The 18028-nt window shown below is 41.5% G+C and overlaps 1 protein-coding gene across 3 annotated transcripts in view; it reads left to right on the top strand.

Moving 5' to 3' along the window:
• The window catches only part of INPP5B (inositol polyphosphate-5-phosphatase B), a 130351-nt gene that overhangs the window by 108595 nt on the left and 3728 nt on the right, over positions 1-18028 (top strand). For all 3 annotated transcript variants that reach the window (XM_056557102.1, XM_056557103.1, XM_056557104.1), the window contains 3 exons: positions 2474-2558; positions 3935-4062; positions 14217-14328. In XM_056557102.1, the coding sequence (XP_056413077.1) occupies positions 2474-2558; positions 3935-4062; positions 14217-14328 (325 nt within the window). The remainder of the gene's footprint in view (positions 1-2473; positions 2559-3934; positions 4063-14216; positions 14329-18028) is intronic.

Here is an 18028-nt window from a genome sequence, read left to right as displayed (position 1 = left end):
AGACTTAGCACAGATTCTGTGACACTTGCACTCTGAGCATAAAGTGATGCTGACAGATTCCCTTTAACTAAAGCCCTCATTGATGGGTATATTGGTAGAAAAATGTGTATAATAAAGTATTGTCACCTTTTATGCTCAAGTCATCAGTATACAGTGGTCCCTCAACATATGATATTAATTGGTTCCAGGAGGACCATCATATGTTGAAACCATCATATGTCGAGTACATATGTCTATGTAAAAATGGTAATTGGTTCTGGGGCCTCGGAACCATTGTATGTTGAATACATATCTCTATGGGAAACTGCTAATTGGTTCTGGGATGACCATTGTATGTGGAGTGTATGGGGAGTGTTTAACAAACCAGGGTGCCTCCAGCTGTTGCACAACTACAACTCCCAGCATGCATGTACAGCCATTGACTGTCTGGGCATGCTGGGAGTTATAGTTTTGCAACAGCTGGAGGCACACTGATAGGGAAACATTGATGTATGGGGTGTATAGTGTGTCTATGTATTGTATGTGATGTGTGACATCGCATACAGTACTGTACAGTTCTTTAAATACCTTCAGGGGGGACAGAATGTCCTCCATTACGATCCTGCCGACTACAGCTCTATAGGAAAGGAAGGGGAGGGCAGCCAGCAGCTCATTGGATGCCTGCAGCAAGATGCTGCAGGCTATTGGCTATGGCTGCACTGGGGGGGGGGGGGGGGGGGGCTTACACGGAGCTCACAGTGGAAGCCTGCGTGAGTTAGCAGGACAGCATGTGAGTAACAGGAGGCAGAACGGGGCACACGGGGCACATTAAACAACTATCTGTCAGTTGCTGAAGTTGTCAGTGCTGTCAGATAGCTGTTTGTACGATGGCCCCGACACACAGCAGCATCATATGTCGATGCTGCCTTCAACATACGATGGGCTCTGAGAGGCCATCATATGTTGAAATGATCATATGTCGGGGCAATCATAAGTCGGGGGGTCACTGTATATAAAAAAGAAATATGTGAAGAATAACTCTATTTCAGACCATTATATGATTTGTATCCAGCTTTTGTTAGCAGTTTTTCCCCTCTCCAGGCTTTAATTGGCAGTTTTCCCTAAACTTAGACATTTTATCTTGTAAACATTTAATCTAGTGACCAGTCTGCGACAAGGGCCCTGCCGCTGACATCACATCATTTTCTAAATAAATGTCATTATTTTATGCTATTTTAGACACGTTTTCTCTTTCTCTTCTTTCTAATTTTTGACCATATATCTTTTACTCTTCCCTAGCCTAGCAGGACTGCCTCCCTTTTTATACTATTAGTACTCCTTTTTGGCACATGGGTATGTGCAACGCAGTATCATCGGTATAGATTTTCCCTCTTTTTTTACGTTGAGCTCCGACATTTTTTGTATATTTTCCCTAAACTTAGCTTCAGAGTGGACAAAGGCTAACTGCTGGCTCCCATACCCAGCACACAAAAAGAGAAGACCCTGCTCCCATGAGTGTCTTTTTCATAGGCAGCAACATCTTAAAAGGCATTATACAGCGTCAGTAAGCAGTGTAGCGGAGAATCTAGTTCTGGGGTAAAGCACCAGAACACAGGCTAAGTGCATATCGGTGTACATCTCTGTTCGGGGAGAAAAAAATACAGTAAGAAGTAATATTTTTTTGTTAAGATGCTGCAAATAAATGGACAACCAGATGGAAACTTGACAAACTCCATTTAGAGTCAGTGGTATCTATTGGTGTCCGCTGTGCAGTGGACGCTGATGTGCACCTAGCCTTACTGCAGCAACATCTATGTGTGTGTGCCAACATCTGTATGTGTGCAGTTGCTCCTTCCCTTTCCATAGAAATGTATAGGCTGCGGCTCAGTGATCTGTGAGAAGTAAGACGTTTTCCTGGAATATATATTACAAATTTTGTTATCACTGCTTGTACCTTTAATATATAAAATGTCTTTCACACATTGTCATGGAAACAAAAGTAGTTTTCATTTAGTGTATGTTTCATCATTGCTTACCTGGGCTGTCTCATAATACTTGCTATTCATTCATTTGCCTGTATGTGGCTTATACAGGGACATAAGATTGTGAGACTCAACCTGATTGCTGTTAAGTAGTCTTTTTGCAATGTACAGTAGTTTTCATATAGTATAGAATGTTATTGTACCAAATTTCTTTTATATGGCACCTTTTGGTTTTATCCTCTTACTATCTAGGGCAGTGTTCTTCAACCTACGGACCTCCAGATGTTGCAAAACTACAACTCCCAGCATGCACGGACAGCCGTTGGCTGTCCGTGCATGCTGGGAGTTGTAGTTTTGAAACATCTGGAGGTCCGCAGGTTGAAGACTGCTGATCTAGGGTGTAGAAATGTCTCCGGGTTGGGTATTATAGATATGACCCACTTGTGTGCTTGTGATGTAGAATAAAGATTATAGTAGCAGACGTGACTGTACTTTTTTTTTCTTTATTGCAGGAAGATCTGTTTCAGCAGCCTGGCTTGAGATCTGAATTTGAAGCTATAAGAGACTGTTTAGATACCGGATTCCCAGAATCCATCCGTATCCTTTAAGAGTTAAAGTGAAAAATAAAAATAAATTTCTGGTGCTGTATATACTGTATGTCTATTAAGTTGTCTATACTCCTATCAATCTGCCTCCAGTCCATACATTATTCCCACAGCTGTCAAAGGACACTGGCCATCAAGTGCACATATACTAGAAGATGTGGAACAAATGTTATCTAGTTAAAACTAGGGCTGCACAATATGGGGAAAATGTGCGATTGCGATTATGGGCTTAAATATTGCAATTTCAATATGCAATGCGATATAATAAATAAAACGGTGAAATCATGTCCAATCTCCTCCATTTCACATTTATCCACCTATTTTATGCCCACTGCCCATTTTACATCTCCCGCTGTCACATTTTCTCACCATCACATTCTCTCCCCCCATGGTCACATCTTCCCCCATCACATTCTCCCCCCACGGTCTCATCTCACCCCCCCCCCCCCCCCCACTTTCACATTCTCCTCTCCCCCCCCATGTCGCAATCTCCCTCCCCATGTTGCAATCTCCCTCCCCATGTTGCAATCTCCCCCCCAATATGTCACAATGTCCCCCTTAATATGTCACAATCTCCACCGCCCCATGTCACAATGGGAGCCTGCCCAAGCACATAATCGCAAGTTTTCCCGGGGGGGCCGTATCGCTATATCGCGAAAAGCAAAAATCGCGATTGGATTGCTTTATTGCGATATCGTGCAGCCCTAGTTAAAACTGATTGTTTTAGTCCCATAAAAGATAAATCAAATGAACATGAACAACTAGTGAAAACTGTGATATGTTGGCGCCACCAGAACTAGACATGGATATTCCAATGAATAAAGGAAATATTTTTTATTAACCTTATGCCAAGCATTTTTGGTCTGCCCTGGCCCCTTTGTTGGGCATGACTTGAGTAGCTTAAGAACAGGAAGTAACGTTATATTATTACAAACCACATGCAAGTCCATAAATACATATGTGATTGGAGTAATGGCATAGAATCACTTCAGTATTACATAAACCTCACAGTTGTGTTCAGACAGTACATTTTAGACACACTAGCTTTCAAATAGCAAATACTATTATTGTACTTTACTGATGCTTATTTATGCAGACACCTGTACCATTGTACCTAATACATACAGTATGTGCAAGTAAATAGATGCGCAGTATATGATAATGAACAATTAAACTAACCTAAAATGAAAACAGTCTCCAGTGGAATGATAATAAAAGGATTGGATACCTGCAGACAACTGATATATACACTGTATGTATTTATGATATAATAAACACGGACAGAGCTAAAGATAATATAGCAGTATAAACCTGATGTATTATTGTGTCCTTTTGAGATCCCAAATATTTTCCTTGATGTTCTGCAAGCTGGAAGCAACCATTCCGTAGTTGAAGCATTATTGCTGTTTCTAGAAGGCCTCCCAGAGCCGGTCATTTGCTACAGCTATTATCACAAGTGTCTAGGGTGTGCTGGAGATTATAACAGCAGTAAAGAGGTAATCTTTTTTATGGCTTAATTATTTAAAGGGGTCATCCAAGATTAGAAAAGCATATTTGCTTTCTTCCAAAAACAGCGCCACTCTTGTCCTCAGTTTGTGTGTGGTATTGCAGCTCCGTTCCATTGAGGTGAATGGAGCGGACCTTCATCGCTTACACATGTTGAATGAACAGCAGCCGTGTTTTGTAATCTTGGGAGAGCCCTTTTAGGGGGTGTTCCCACATAAGAGGTTTTGTTGTGTTTCTTTATTTACACAATTAGAACCTAAATTGCTGGTGTGGGCTCTAATGTAATTTCCATTACCAGGCGATCATTTATGTGGTCCTACCCGCACGATAATTGATTTACTAGATCAGCAGTCGTATTTTGCTTGGGTCTGTCCATCTAAAATGACCCTAAGTTTAATTTTACAAATCCTTTTTAGTGAGCATATTGTATCCATGTGTGTTGTGGCAGGTCCATCAAACCTATCTGCAGTATTATTTTTCTCTGTTTTAAAAGGTGCCTTTAACTATAGCAGCAAGTTAACATGTTCAGAGCATAGAATGCATCCACACATGCATCCCATCTGTAGAGTAAAATGATATACTCTCAGTATATACTGAGTAAGCTTATCAGTAAGCATTCAAGTCTAAATATCATTGAGAATTAAAGGAGTACTCCGGTGGAAAACTTTATTTATTTATAATTATTTTTTTTAATCAACTGGTGCCAGAAAGTTAAACAGATTTGTAAATTACTTCTATTAAAAAAATCTTAATCCTTCCAGTACTTAGCTGCTGAATACTACAGAGGAAATTCTTTTATTTTGGAACATAGTGCTCTCTGCTGACATCACGAGCACAGTGCTCTCTGATGACATCTCTGTCCATTTTAGGAACTGTCCAGAGCAGCATATGTTTTCTATGGGGATTTTCTCCTACTCTGGACAGTTCCTAAAATGGACAGAGATGTCAGCAGAGATCCCTGTGCTCGTGATGTCAGCAGAGAGCTCTGTGTTCCAAATCGAAAATAATTTCCTCTGTAGTATTCAGCAGCTAATAAGTACTGGAAGGATTAAGATTTTTTAATAGAAGTAATTTACAAATCTGTAGAAATATATATATTAGGGCTCAGGGTTTGAGACAACTGGACAGGTTGTGTTTCAAGTAATATTTAAATTTATTGATTGTATATAATGTGACAATTGAATATTAGATAAAATGTAAATAGCAGCAACTGCGTCTCACAGGGCCCTTGTGTAGGCGCAGCACCAACTATTAAGAACTATAGCATATGTATAGTACAGTATATAAAATATAAAAATATACTTGTAAAAAATTATAAAAGATATAAAATAAGAATATAGAGACCACCATAAACATATATATAGAGAGGGATCTGGGTGGGAGAGTCTTAGTCCATCCTCTACCGTAAATAATCTCCTCTCATAAAAAAGTCCTGCTCATATAGACCGATTCTGGTAATGTGGTAACCAATGGCAACCATAAGGTTAGTAACCCGTAGCAACCGTTCAGATGAGTCCGGCTATTTAAGCACTTCAACGTTTAAGTAGAAGATAAACTTGCTATTTGTAGACAATATTCAACGTGAACAGCTAGTGTGCAGTCACTGTTAATATGCATGCATATTTGTATGATACTTTGTATCTCACCGCTCCCGGACACTGATGCGCTGAACTTCACGGGGATGCTGCGATCTCCTCCTGATGCGTTGTGTAATCCCGCAGTGTGTTAGCACTGAGTAGCTGTCTTGGTAAGCGGCAGCATCACCGGAGACTCGGCCGTCTCCCACAGTGGTGAGGTTGGTAGATGGTGGGTTGCGGGTGGTGTTGTCGCAGCGGTTCTGTGGATGCGCACTTACATGTGCCGGTGGCGTCCTCGTGGCAGCGAGGCGCGGATGTCTCCTTCACCGGGTGTCGGGTGATTGACAGTTTATTGTCCGTTATCGGACTGCTATTGACTTAAGCAGGGCAAATATACTGGTGGTCTCAATAGGTATTGAGGGGACGCTGGACGCATTTCAGGACTGTCTCAGTCCTTTCTTCAGCAGCAAAGAAACTTTTTTCTCTGCTGCTGAAGAAAGGACTAAGACAGTCCTGAAACGCGTCCAGCGTCCCCTCAATACCTATTGAGACCACCAGTATATTTTCCCTACTTAAGTCAATAGCAGTCCGATACCGGACAATAAACTGTCAATCACCCGACACCCGGTGAAGGAGACATCCGCGCCTCGCTGCCACGAGGACGCCACCGGCACATGTACGTGCGCATCCACAGAACCGCTGCGACAACACCACCCGCAACCCACCATCTACCAACCTCACCACTGTGGGAGACGGCCGAGTCTCCAGTGATGCTGTCGCATGCCAAGACAGCCACTCAGTGCTAACACACTGCGGGATTACACAGCGCATCAGGAGGAGATCGCAGCATCCCCGTGAAGTTCAGCGGATCAGTGTCCGGGAGCGGTGAGATACAAAGTATCATACAAATATGCATGCATATTAACAGTGACTGCACACTAGCTGTTCATGTTGAATATTGTCTACAAATAGCAAGTTTATCTTCTACTTAAACGTTGAAGTGCTTAAATAGCCGGACTCATCTGAACGGTTGCTACGGGTTACTAACCTTATGGTTGCCATTGGTTACCACAATACCAGAATCGGTCTATATTAGCAGGACTTTTTTATGAGAGGAGATTATTTACCGTAGAGGATGGACTAAGACTCTCCCACCCAGATCCCTCTCTATATATATGTTTATGGTGGTCTCTATATTCTTATTTTATATCTTTTATAATTTTTTACAAGTATATTTTTATATTTTATATACTGTACTATACATATGCTATAGTTCTTAATAGTTGGTGCTGCGCCTACACAAGGGCCCTGTGAGACGCAGTTGCTGCTATTTACATTTTATCTAATATTCAATTGTCACATTATATGCAATCAATAAATTTAAATATTACTTGAAACACTACCTGTCCAGTTGTCTCAAACCCTGAGCCCTAATATATATATTTCTACAGACAAACTACAATCTGACACCTTGGGTATAAGTGTCTAATTAGGTAGCCCGGGTTTATTTGGTGGGTAGTCAGACAAGAGCCTCTCCAACTCTTCTATATAATTTACAAATCTGTTTAACTTTCTGGCACCAGTTGAGATATAAAAAAATAAAGATTTCCACCGGAGTACACCTTTAACCCCTTAACGACAATGGACGTAAATGTACATCTTGGTGCCGTGGCACTTAATGCACCATGATGTACATTTACGTGCCGCCATGACTGCGAGCACCGGACCGGTGCTCGCGTCATGCGCGGCAGGTCCCGACTGCTATCAGCAGCCAGGGACCTGCCTGTAATGGCGGTCATCCGCGATCACGCGGATGTCCGCCATTAACCCCTCAGACGCCGTGATCAATACAGATCACGGCATCTGCGGCAGTGCAGTACTTTGAATGGATAATCGGATCGCCAGCAAAGCTGCCGCGGCAATCTGATCGTCCAGCATGGCGGCCGGAGGTCCCCTCACCTTGCTCCGGCTGTCTCTCTTCTGCTCTGGTCTGAGATCGAGCAGAAGATGACCGATAACACTGATCAGTGCTATGTCCTATGCATAGCACTGAACAGTATTAACAATCATAGGATTGCTATAGATAGTCTCCTATGGGGACTATTAAAATGTAAAAATGAAAGTAAAAAAAAGTGAAAAATCTCCTCCCCCAATAAATGTAAAATGTCCTTTTTTCCCATTTTACCGCCATAAAGTGTAAAAAAAAAAAATAATAATAATAATAATAATAATACACATTTGGTATCGCCGTGTGCGTATATGTCCGAACTATTAAAATATGATGTTATTGATCCTGTACGGTGAACGGCGTGAACGGAAGAAAATTAAAGCACAAAATTGCTAATTTGTCACATTTTATTTAAAAAAATAAAAATTCCAACAAATTTAATAAAAAAATTTATAAAAGTTTTATAAACACAAATGTGATATCAATAAAAAGTACAGATAATGGCGCAAAAAATTAGCCCTCATACCGCAGCTTATACGGAAAAATTAAAAAGTTATAGGTCGTCCAAATAGAAGGATTTTAAACGTACTAATTTGGTTAAAAAGTTAGCGATTTTTTTTTTTTTTTTTTTTTTTTTAAGCGCAACAATAATAGAAAAGTATGTTATCATGGGTATCATTTTAATCTTATTGACCCACAGAATAAAGAACACATGTCATTTTTACCGTAAATTGTACAGTGTAAAAACAAAACCTTCCAAAATTAGCAAAATTGCAGTTTTCGCCACACAAATAGTATTTTTTTTTTGGTTGTGCCATACATTTTATGGTAAAGTGAGTGATGTCATTACGCAGGACAACTGGTCACGCAAAAAACAAGCCCCCATACTGGTCTGTGGATGAAAATATGGAAGAGTTATGATTTTTAGAAGACGAGGAGGAAAAAATTAAAATGCAAAAATAAAATTGGCACTTGGGGTTAAAGTCACCATGTTAGTTTATGAATGGCTGCTTATTTCACTAAAATAAAAAGTTGCCATATAACCTTTTAGTCATTTCTTGGCTTTTGGAAATGTTAGGTGACAACTAATCTAGCCACCATTTCAATGCACACTGCTGCACTACAAATTAGACATGACTGCACATCCACATATTATATACTTTGATCTAAAAATTACAAAAGTAACATGAGGTAGTTAGTGCACGTTTTTGATAACATTTTATAGGCCAACTTGCCACTTCATTGCCAACAAATTCAATCAGGTCCCTAAAAAGCATAGCACTACGCAGCAACACCAGCACCCACAGGGGGAGTGACCAAGTGATCAGGGAACCCCTACTGCTGCCAGACCAAGCACCCCCAACTCTGTACCATGCCACCAAGCACTGCAACAAAATCGGCTGCCCCACGGCACAACACCCTGTGAATCATGCACTCTGATGTTGAAAACCAAGCTTTTCTAGTGGTGTGAATTACAAGTCTACTGGAGCAGGTGGTATATCACTGCATATCTTCAGCTTGGGAAAGCTAAGTGACATATTTGTCATCGCTCATTTTAAAAGGGATTTAACCCCTTAAGGAGGGACCCATTTTTTACCTCAAGGGCCAGGCTCTTTTTTTTTTTTTAACCTGTATCTCTTTAAATGGTAATAACTTTGGAACACTTTTTCTGAGCGGAGCGATTCTGAGATTGTTTTTTCGTGACATATTGTACTTTATATAACTGGTGCATTTTTGTTGACACATGCAGCATTTCTTGTGAAAAACCTCAAAATATTATGAAAAACTGGAAAATTTCTGGCGTTTTTTTAATTTATTTTTTATGGTGTACACTGTGCGGTAAAAGTGATGTTATATTTATTCTGTGGGTCAGTACGATTATGGCGATACCCATTTTATATAGCTTTTTCCTTTTCTGAGCAAAATTCTTTTTCTGCCATTCATTTTCCAACAGCGGTAACTTTATTTTTCGTCCGACGCCATTGAGTAAGGGCTTATTTTTTGCGGGATGAGCTCTACTTTTTATTGGTATCATTTTTGTGCTACATTTTTGCGCATTTTTGATGTTTTTTTTTTTACGGCGTTCACCGTGCGGGATAACTTACATTATAGTCATTATGGACGTGGCAATACCTATTATGTATATGATTTGTGTTTTTGATCTTTTTCGGTCATAATACAGGGCTTTTTATTTTATTTTTTTAGACTTCATACTTTTATTGAAGAACTTTTTATTTTATTTTTTACAGGTTATACTATGCTGCAATACATTTGTCCTGTTGAGCTGCAGACAATACAGCCTTTGCGATCCAGCCTCTGGCTGGATCTCACAGGCTTCCGTAGCAGGCATACAGGAGGTCATGATCTGACCTCCTGCTGCCATAGCAACCAACGGTGACCCGCGATCGTATCGCGCCGCCGTCGTTGAACAGGGGGAGAGCGTTCCCCCTGTCAACACCATAGATGCCGTGATCAGGATTGATCACGGCATCTAGGGGGTTAATGCTGCCGGGACTAGCGCAATCGCGGCTGCGGCGGGACTCCGGCTGTGATTAACTGCCCGCGGCATTTCCGGAGATCGCTAGGACGTATGCATATGCCCAAATGCACGAACATGTCGGATGATTGGACGCATGTATACGTCCTATAGCAGGTAGGGGTTAAGAGGTCTAAGTCCAGTCTAAGCTCAGTCTATACAGTGAGAAACATCCCCCTAATCTATGAGGATGTCTTGTTGTGGCAGGTGGGCTCACACAATTTGATCAGAAAGTGCACTAAGAATCTGATATCAAATAAATATGCCAGTTTATTCTATATTTTGGTGTTTGCGTGTACCTTAGTGCGCACCCAGCTTTTTAAGAATATGAACTATACAGCAGTTAGGAGCATGACAGACAATACATAGGATAGACTGAAGGCATTTTATTAATGGCAAAACTGTATTTATTACTAACAACTACTGCAGATTAAAGTAAGTTTACTTTCCTATTGAACAAAAATAAAATCAGTAAAATGAGTGCAAGGTGTCCTCTCCTGTGAAGTTGCAAATACTTTTCAGGAATGAGATGCATTCCTGTATAACTAGTCAACAGTGTTATTCAGTGTTCTTGGAACGTCAGAGACTTAAAGTGTATCAGGAGCATTTCTGCACACCAAAAAGTTTTTCTCTGAGACAGAAGGTTTCCTTCATATTTTATGCTCCACTCCAGAGTTCAGCTTAAAAGGATTTTAGAGGATTGTAAAAATATGGCTGCTTTCTTTCAGAAACAATGAGGGTTGTGTCTAGTATTTACCTTCAGTGGGGCTGATCTGTACTGTAAAACAGTCAATGGACATGTCTGGCACATCTGTGCATTTTCTAGCAATGTATTCCCCTTTAATTTAAAGGGGTTCTCTGCTCCTAAACATCTTATCCAAAGGATAGGGGATATAATGTCTGATCACAGGAGGTCGCCGCTGTGACCCCCAGCGATCTCCTGCACCCCAGTCATCCAATGCACAGTGCGGACTCCGCTCCATGCCAGATGAAGGGCCACCACAGCTGTCAAGCCCCCTCCATTAATGTCTATGGGAGGAGGCGTGATGGCTATCTACAGTACTAGCTGTCACACACCCTCCCATAGACATAAATGAAGGGGGCGTGGCATGACATCCAAAGGCCCAGAGACCTTTGGATAGGGAATAAGATGTCTTGGGGCAAAGTACCCCTTTAAGAAAAAGCAACAGAAATACAGCTTAAAGAGGTTCTCCAGCCCTTATAAATCCTATCCCCTATCCATTCCATAGACTTGCATTGAGGAGTGGAGTTGTGATGTCACATGGGGGCGGAGTCATGTCACAATACTCTGGCCCCGTGGTCATCACCCTACAAACGCGGGGCCTCCAGCGCTGCGGAGAGCTCACAAAGGTGGGTGCGCAATGACTGATTGCGGGACCCCCAGCGGCGGGACCACTGTGATCATACATCTTATCCCCTATCCTTTGGATAGGGGATAAGATGTATTAGGGCTGAAGTACCCCTTTAAACACCAAAGGGGAGATTTATCAAAACCTGTCTAAAGGAAAAGTTGCTTCTTTAATTTTTCAGAGGCCTTTTCCAAAATAAAAGAAGCAATATGATAGGTTGCTATGGGCAACTTTCTGTTGGACAGGTTTTGATAAATCTCCCCCTAAATCTATTGCCGCAAGTAATGCTAATTATGCCATCAAAATGATAGAAGTCTGTCAGGTGCCTTATGGATTTGTTTTACGATGGAAGCCATTATACGCATTTAAACAGTCTTGGTTTACTCTTGATCTTCTCCACTTTGTCTGGTAGATGGCTGATGCGTGGTGGGGCTAAAGGCCCTTTTATATGGTCCGATTATGGGTAATGCAGATTCCGAGCAAACGCTGGTTTGTCCGCTGAACACATCTTTTGGATTAGCTTTATACATTATCGATACCGCTATGTGTAAATAGGGTACATGCTCCTAACAGTGATAAATTAAACCGTCTGCACAAATGATCCAGCAGTCATTAATGCAGCCCAGCCACCAGTTTGGTTGAGTCTTGTAAAGGCATAGCAAACAAATGCTGATCAGTGACATCGGTGCTCATTGTCTGCCTGCAGTCGGCCTGTCTATCTAAAAGAGCCTTGAGGGTTTCTGGTCTGCTGTAGGCAGAGTAGTGGGGAACGTTTAATTTTTGCAATCTGGCCCAAATCTATCAAAGCTGCACAGGTGCAGACCTGGCAAAGAGTCGCAATAATGTGCATATTCTTACCATGTGGGCTGATAGGGGAGGTGCGGCATGGTGTTAAGGGGGCCTTCCTTGCCGAATTTACTACAATTATGCCTGTAAAAATTACAGCAAAAATCTACGCTAGCTTGTTTATTTTTTGGGATTTATTTAGGTGTGTGCCACTTATTAAAAATGAAAACTTAAAACATATCCCTTATCTAAAGAATATGAAGACCAGAAAAAGGAGATATATGGTCCTTCAGCCAATAATATACATGCCCTTGGAGACAATTTTCCAAAATAATAACTCTACTGAAATCTACCAATGAGGCCACAGAAAAACGCATTAAGCTAAAAATGTATAATTTTATTCACGCCGCACATTGAGTCCACACAAGGGACATCAGGGACTGGGAGTTATCGTCTCCTTTGAAGCCTCCACATTAGGGAGGTGATACCAGTTTTCCTTATCACCATATTCATCATGCATCTTGGGCTGCCTGACGCTCTAAGCATCCTATATTAGGTGCTCTGTTGGAAGTGTTTCTAATCTTTTCACAATCCACCTTGATTCGTCCTGACGCTTTGCATTATCTGGTCAGGGGTATCTCTGGCCTAACATTTTGTATCATTGTATTTGGTGTGTCACACCAGTCATCAGTTTTTAGTCTATTACCATCATACCTGGGTCCTAGCTTATTCATTAACACAGGGTGTGGCAAACAGTGATCCCTGGGGTGTTATATCTGTAATACGACGTTGGGCTATTTCATGCATACCTAATTACATTTGGAGTACTTGCTTTGGACAAGGGACGTGTTCTTCATCTACTCATAGTACAATTAAGGATCCACATTTCTTCCATTGTGGCCAATGTGGAGTGATTTATCTACTTCTCATACATCTATTTATCATTACTCAGTATCAATGTGCAGCTATCATGCTTTTGTATCACGTGTGCTTCACTTGTTTATTTATCACTTTTTATTTATAGTGTTTTTTTGATTATTATCTGTTGTGATATGTTGACTGCTCCCCTGAGCCCTGATGAACCCCTAACTATAAGTAAGGGTGAAACGCGTAGGTCATTAGGAGTAAGAATATATACATATTAAGTCATTGCATTGTTTATTTTTAATGTTTATGTGACTTATATTATCCCTACTCCCTGTCCACACTTATTGTAGTGAGGGCAAGGGGTTAGACTAGGTAGGGTTGGTCAGGTCAGGTTTTTCACCTGTACCCCAAACCCCCTCCCTTGGTTTTGTGTTCATTATTCAGTGCTATATCTGACACCTTTCTGAGCACTGTATTGTGAGGCATTGTTTTTCTTATTATCTTTAATAATAAAATTATACATTTTTACCTTATCTAAAGAATACTGATTCTGATTGTGGTGCCCCCATCCCCCTCCACCCCCGCAATCACCTGTACGAGGCCCCGGCCCTCACCTCACTATGCAAGGTCTGCCACTTCTCCACCGTGTGCTCCGGCCTCTACCCTTGGAGACGTGCTTTTGCTGAACAGAAGTAATTGCCCACTCACCCCCTTTTGTGTTTAATAGCATCTGGATCTATAATATTTGCTTGCTCTACTTCTAAGGATATGTTCACACGACAGAATGTACCGAAACATCTGGCACGTAAATTTTGCAGTGTGCACAGAGCAGCTGAATCTCCTTGAAATGGACAGGACTCTGCTGCAGCGGAATTCTGCACGGAAATTCCGGCATGTGAATCTAGCCTAAAAGGTTCCAAATTAGGAACTGAAACTATGCAGCTTGTTCTTTTCTAAGGAAGTACATAGAGCTGATGACCTGACCGTACATTACCTCCCTATTTAAAAGACAAATTAGCTTACTTGAAAATACTGTTTTTTGTTTTTTGTTGTCTTTTAGATTATTTCAATGTTGCCACTGCATCATAGAAATGTCTTCAAGTGCTTGATTTCATTTTTACGGGAGCTGCTAAGTAACTCAGTACAAAATCATCTGGATGTCAACATTTTAGGTAAGCGTTTTAATTTGTCCCTTTTAAAACCAGATTAACTTTGAATGTTTGCATAAACCCTGATGTTTGTTCTTTTGAGTAAGTAAATTAACTTTTGGATTTATAGGATCATATATATTATTGCAAGTGTGACAGAATTCTAGCATAATTTGTGCTAAAAAAAAGCAAAACTGTCTTACATGAATTTTAGACACCCTTCACTCTGGGCTCTAGTTTTGCAGTCATTAAAGGGGTACTCCGTCCTTAGCATCCCCTATCCAAAGAATAAGGGGATAAGATGTCAGATTGCGGGGATCCCGCCGCTGGGAACCCCCGGGATCTCCGCTGCAGCACCCCGCTATCATTACTGCACAGAGCAAACTCGCTCTGTGCCTAATGACGGGCGATACAGGGTCCGGAGCATCGTGACGTCACGGCTCTGCCCCCTCATGACGTTACGGCCCACCCTCTCAATAAAAGTCTATGGAAGGGGGCGTGGCGGCCATCATGCCCCCTCCCATAGGGGGCGGGACATGACGTCATGAGGGGGCGGAGTCGTGACGTCACGATGCTCCGGCCCCTGTATCGCCGGTCATTACGCACAGAGCGAGTTTGCTCTGTGTAGTAATGATAGCTGGGTGCTGCAGCGGAGATCCCGGGGGTCCCCAGCTGGGGGCACCCTGCGATCTGACATCTTATCCCCTATCCTTTGGATAAGGGATAAAATGCTAGGGGCAGAGTACGCCTTTAAGAGTGTGACCTAAATGCACAAGAATTTTGGAAGACTGTTCTGGTTTGAAGTAAGCTAATAGTTTGTCTAAACTTCCAGTGATTGTTTAGTAGACACAGGATATATGTTAAAATTTTCGCTCTGTCGCCCAAGCCTTCCGAGTCAGAGACGTTCAATTAACTGATTTGGCGGAAGTGCCATAGACCATTACTGGATATATGTTTTAAGGCTAGACAATCTGCATACAGTCATAGCCGTTAATGTTGGCACCCCTGAAATTTTTCTAGAAAATGAAGTATTTCTCACAGAAAAAGATTGCAGTAACACATGTTTTGCTATACACATGTTTATTTCCTTTGTGTGTATTGGAACTAAACCAAAAAAAGGGAGGAAAAAAAGCTAATTGTACATATTGTCACACCAAACTCCAAAAATCGGCTGGACAAAATTATTGGCACCCTTAAATTAATATTTGGTTGCACACCCTGTGGAAAAAATAACTGAAATCAGTCGCTTCCTATAACCATCAATAAGCTTCTTACACCTGGCAAACCCAGCTTTCTGACACTGGGCTGTACCATGCAACCCAAAATCCGTTGGTAATCCTCAGATTTCATGATGCCTTGCACACATTCAGGGCACCCAGTGCCAGAGGCAGCAAAACAACCCCAAAACATCGTTGAACCTCCACCATATTTCACTGCAGGTACTGTGTTCTTTTCTTTGTCGGCCTCATTCCATTTTCTGTAAACAGTAGAATGATGTACTTTACCAAAAAGCTCTATCTTGGTCTCATCCGTCCACAAGACGTTTTCCCAGAAGGATTTTGGCTTACTCAAGTTAATTTTGGAACAATGTAGTCCTGCTTTTTTATGTCTCTGTCAGCAGTGGGGTCCTCCTGGGTCTCCTGCCATAGTGTTTAATTTTATTTAAATGTCAACGGATAGTTTGCGCTGACACTGATCCTCCCTGAGGCTGCAGGACAGCTTGAATATCTTTGGAACTTGTTTGGGGCTGCTTATCCACCATTCGTACTATCTTGCGTTGACACCTTTCATCATTTTTTCTCTTCCTTCCAAGCCCAGGGAGATTAGCTACAGGGCCATGGATTGCAAACTTCTTGATAATGTTGCGCACTGTGGACAAAGGCAAATCTGGATCTCTGAAGATGGACTTGTAACCTTGAGATTGTTGATATTTTTCCCCCAATTTTGATTCTCAAGTCCTCAGACAGTTCTCTTCTCCTCTTCCTGTTGTCCATGCTTAGTGTGGCACACACAGACAAACAATGCAAAGACTAAGTGAACTTCTCTCCTTTTCATCTGCTTTCTGGTGTGATTTTTATATTACCCACACCTGTTACTTGCCACAGAAATAGAGAGATCATCCAGCTCTCCACCGCCGCCTCAGTGCGCGGACTCGTGCGGACACCACGAAGACGAACAATTGAAAAGTAGAACAATGTCCAGCACAAAGCACGATGCAAGATGGAATTTATTGTAGATACACACAGCAAACAGCAACACGGATCATGGAGTAGAGTGACGCGTTTCAGCAACCTTAGTCGCCTTAGTCATACAATGGTATACTCAGATCAGTCTGGCTCTTATAGTGGGTGGCACCGCCCCCCCCCCACCAGGTGAAAACACCTGAGTGGGACGGGGCGGTGCACAGCCACACACAAAGGCCAGGCCGACGTCTGCGCTCACATTAGACAAAAAGGAACACTAAACAAAATATACATAGCTCACAAATAAAATAAACTGTGAAATATCATAAATAAAGAAAAGTATACATAAACAAAATTTCTAGGGATAAAGACTGACCGACATGTATAGAAAAACCATATAGTAACAAATCAATAGTTTAAAAATACACGGTAGTATACATTGTCAGTCACACCCTAAGTGTGCTCAAGTTTATCAATGTTGGACACAGTATAGAACCAATACCATCATCATTTTTAAGATATCAAGCCAAGTCACTTCAGGTATGGCAAATAATGTTAATATGTAAAGGGAAAGGAAGGACTTGGTACAAATAAACTGGTAAGAATACTTAAAAAGTTATAGTTATATAGATTAAGAACTAATCCCCTGGATATACCCCACATCCGAAAACAATGACTGAATAAATGCGAAGATAATCGTAAACTAGTATAAGTTAAATGTTAGCCATCTGTATGAGCGGATGCGGGACAATCCCTGGGAAGATGTCTAGGTTCTATAGAAAAACGTAATGGGGGAAAGGATGAGGGCCACTCGTCCAAAGTCTATAAAACCACATATGGTTGGATATGATATGTTCCGATAAACCTATTCTGGATAACCTTGTGGATCTTGGGGTAGCTAATAGATTTATTGATCAGCGTCAAGCTGAGTATATCAAAATCAAACATCCAGTTATTGCTATATTCCATTCGCTCCCCAAGGTCCACAAAGGCATATTTCCCCCACCCATGAGACCGATTGTGGCAGGGATATCTTCCCTGAATGAAAGAATGTGCTCATGGGTGGATAATCTGCTCCAACCACTGATCGGCCAAATTCCGGGCTATATCAAAGACACCGGACACATTTTGACTATGTGTGAGGATATAACTTGGCGAGATAATTATATATGGATAACTGCTGATGTCACCTCCCTTTATTCAGTTATACCTCACACATTAGTCAGACCAGCATTAGACTGGTTTTTGAAAACATATTCGCGGTATTCGGCTGATCTATGCGAATATGTTATCTTAGTGGTAGAGTTTTTACTAACACATAACTTTTTCAAATTTGACCAACATTTTTTTCTGCAAACGACCGGAGCGTCGATGGGGGCGAAGTTCTCCCCCTCTCTCGCCAACATTTACATGTGTTGGTGGGAGAGGGAGACCATCTTCGCCCCCAGCAACCCTTATTCTTCATCCATTTTATTTTACGGCCGACATCGACGACCTCATATTCATATGGGATTCGAATGTGTCGGCCGTGGAATTATTTT

Source organism: Hyla sarda, chromosome 2 (assembly GCF_029499605.1).
Source record: "Hyla sarda isolate aHylSar1 chromosome 2, aHylSar1.hap1, whole genome shotgun sequence".
NCBI lineage: Eukaryota > Metazoa > Chordata > Amphibia > Anura > Hylidae > Hyla > Hyla sarda.
The sequence above is the reverse complement of the archived record's forward strand: the minus strand, read 5'-3'. Positions and strand labels throughout refer to the sequence as shown.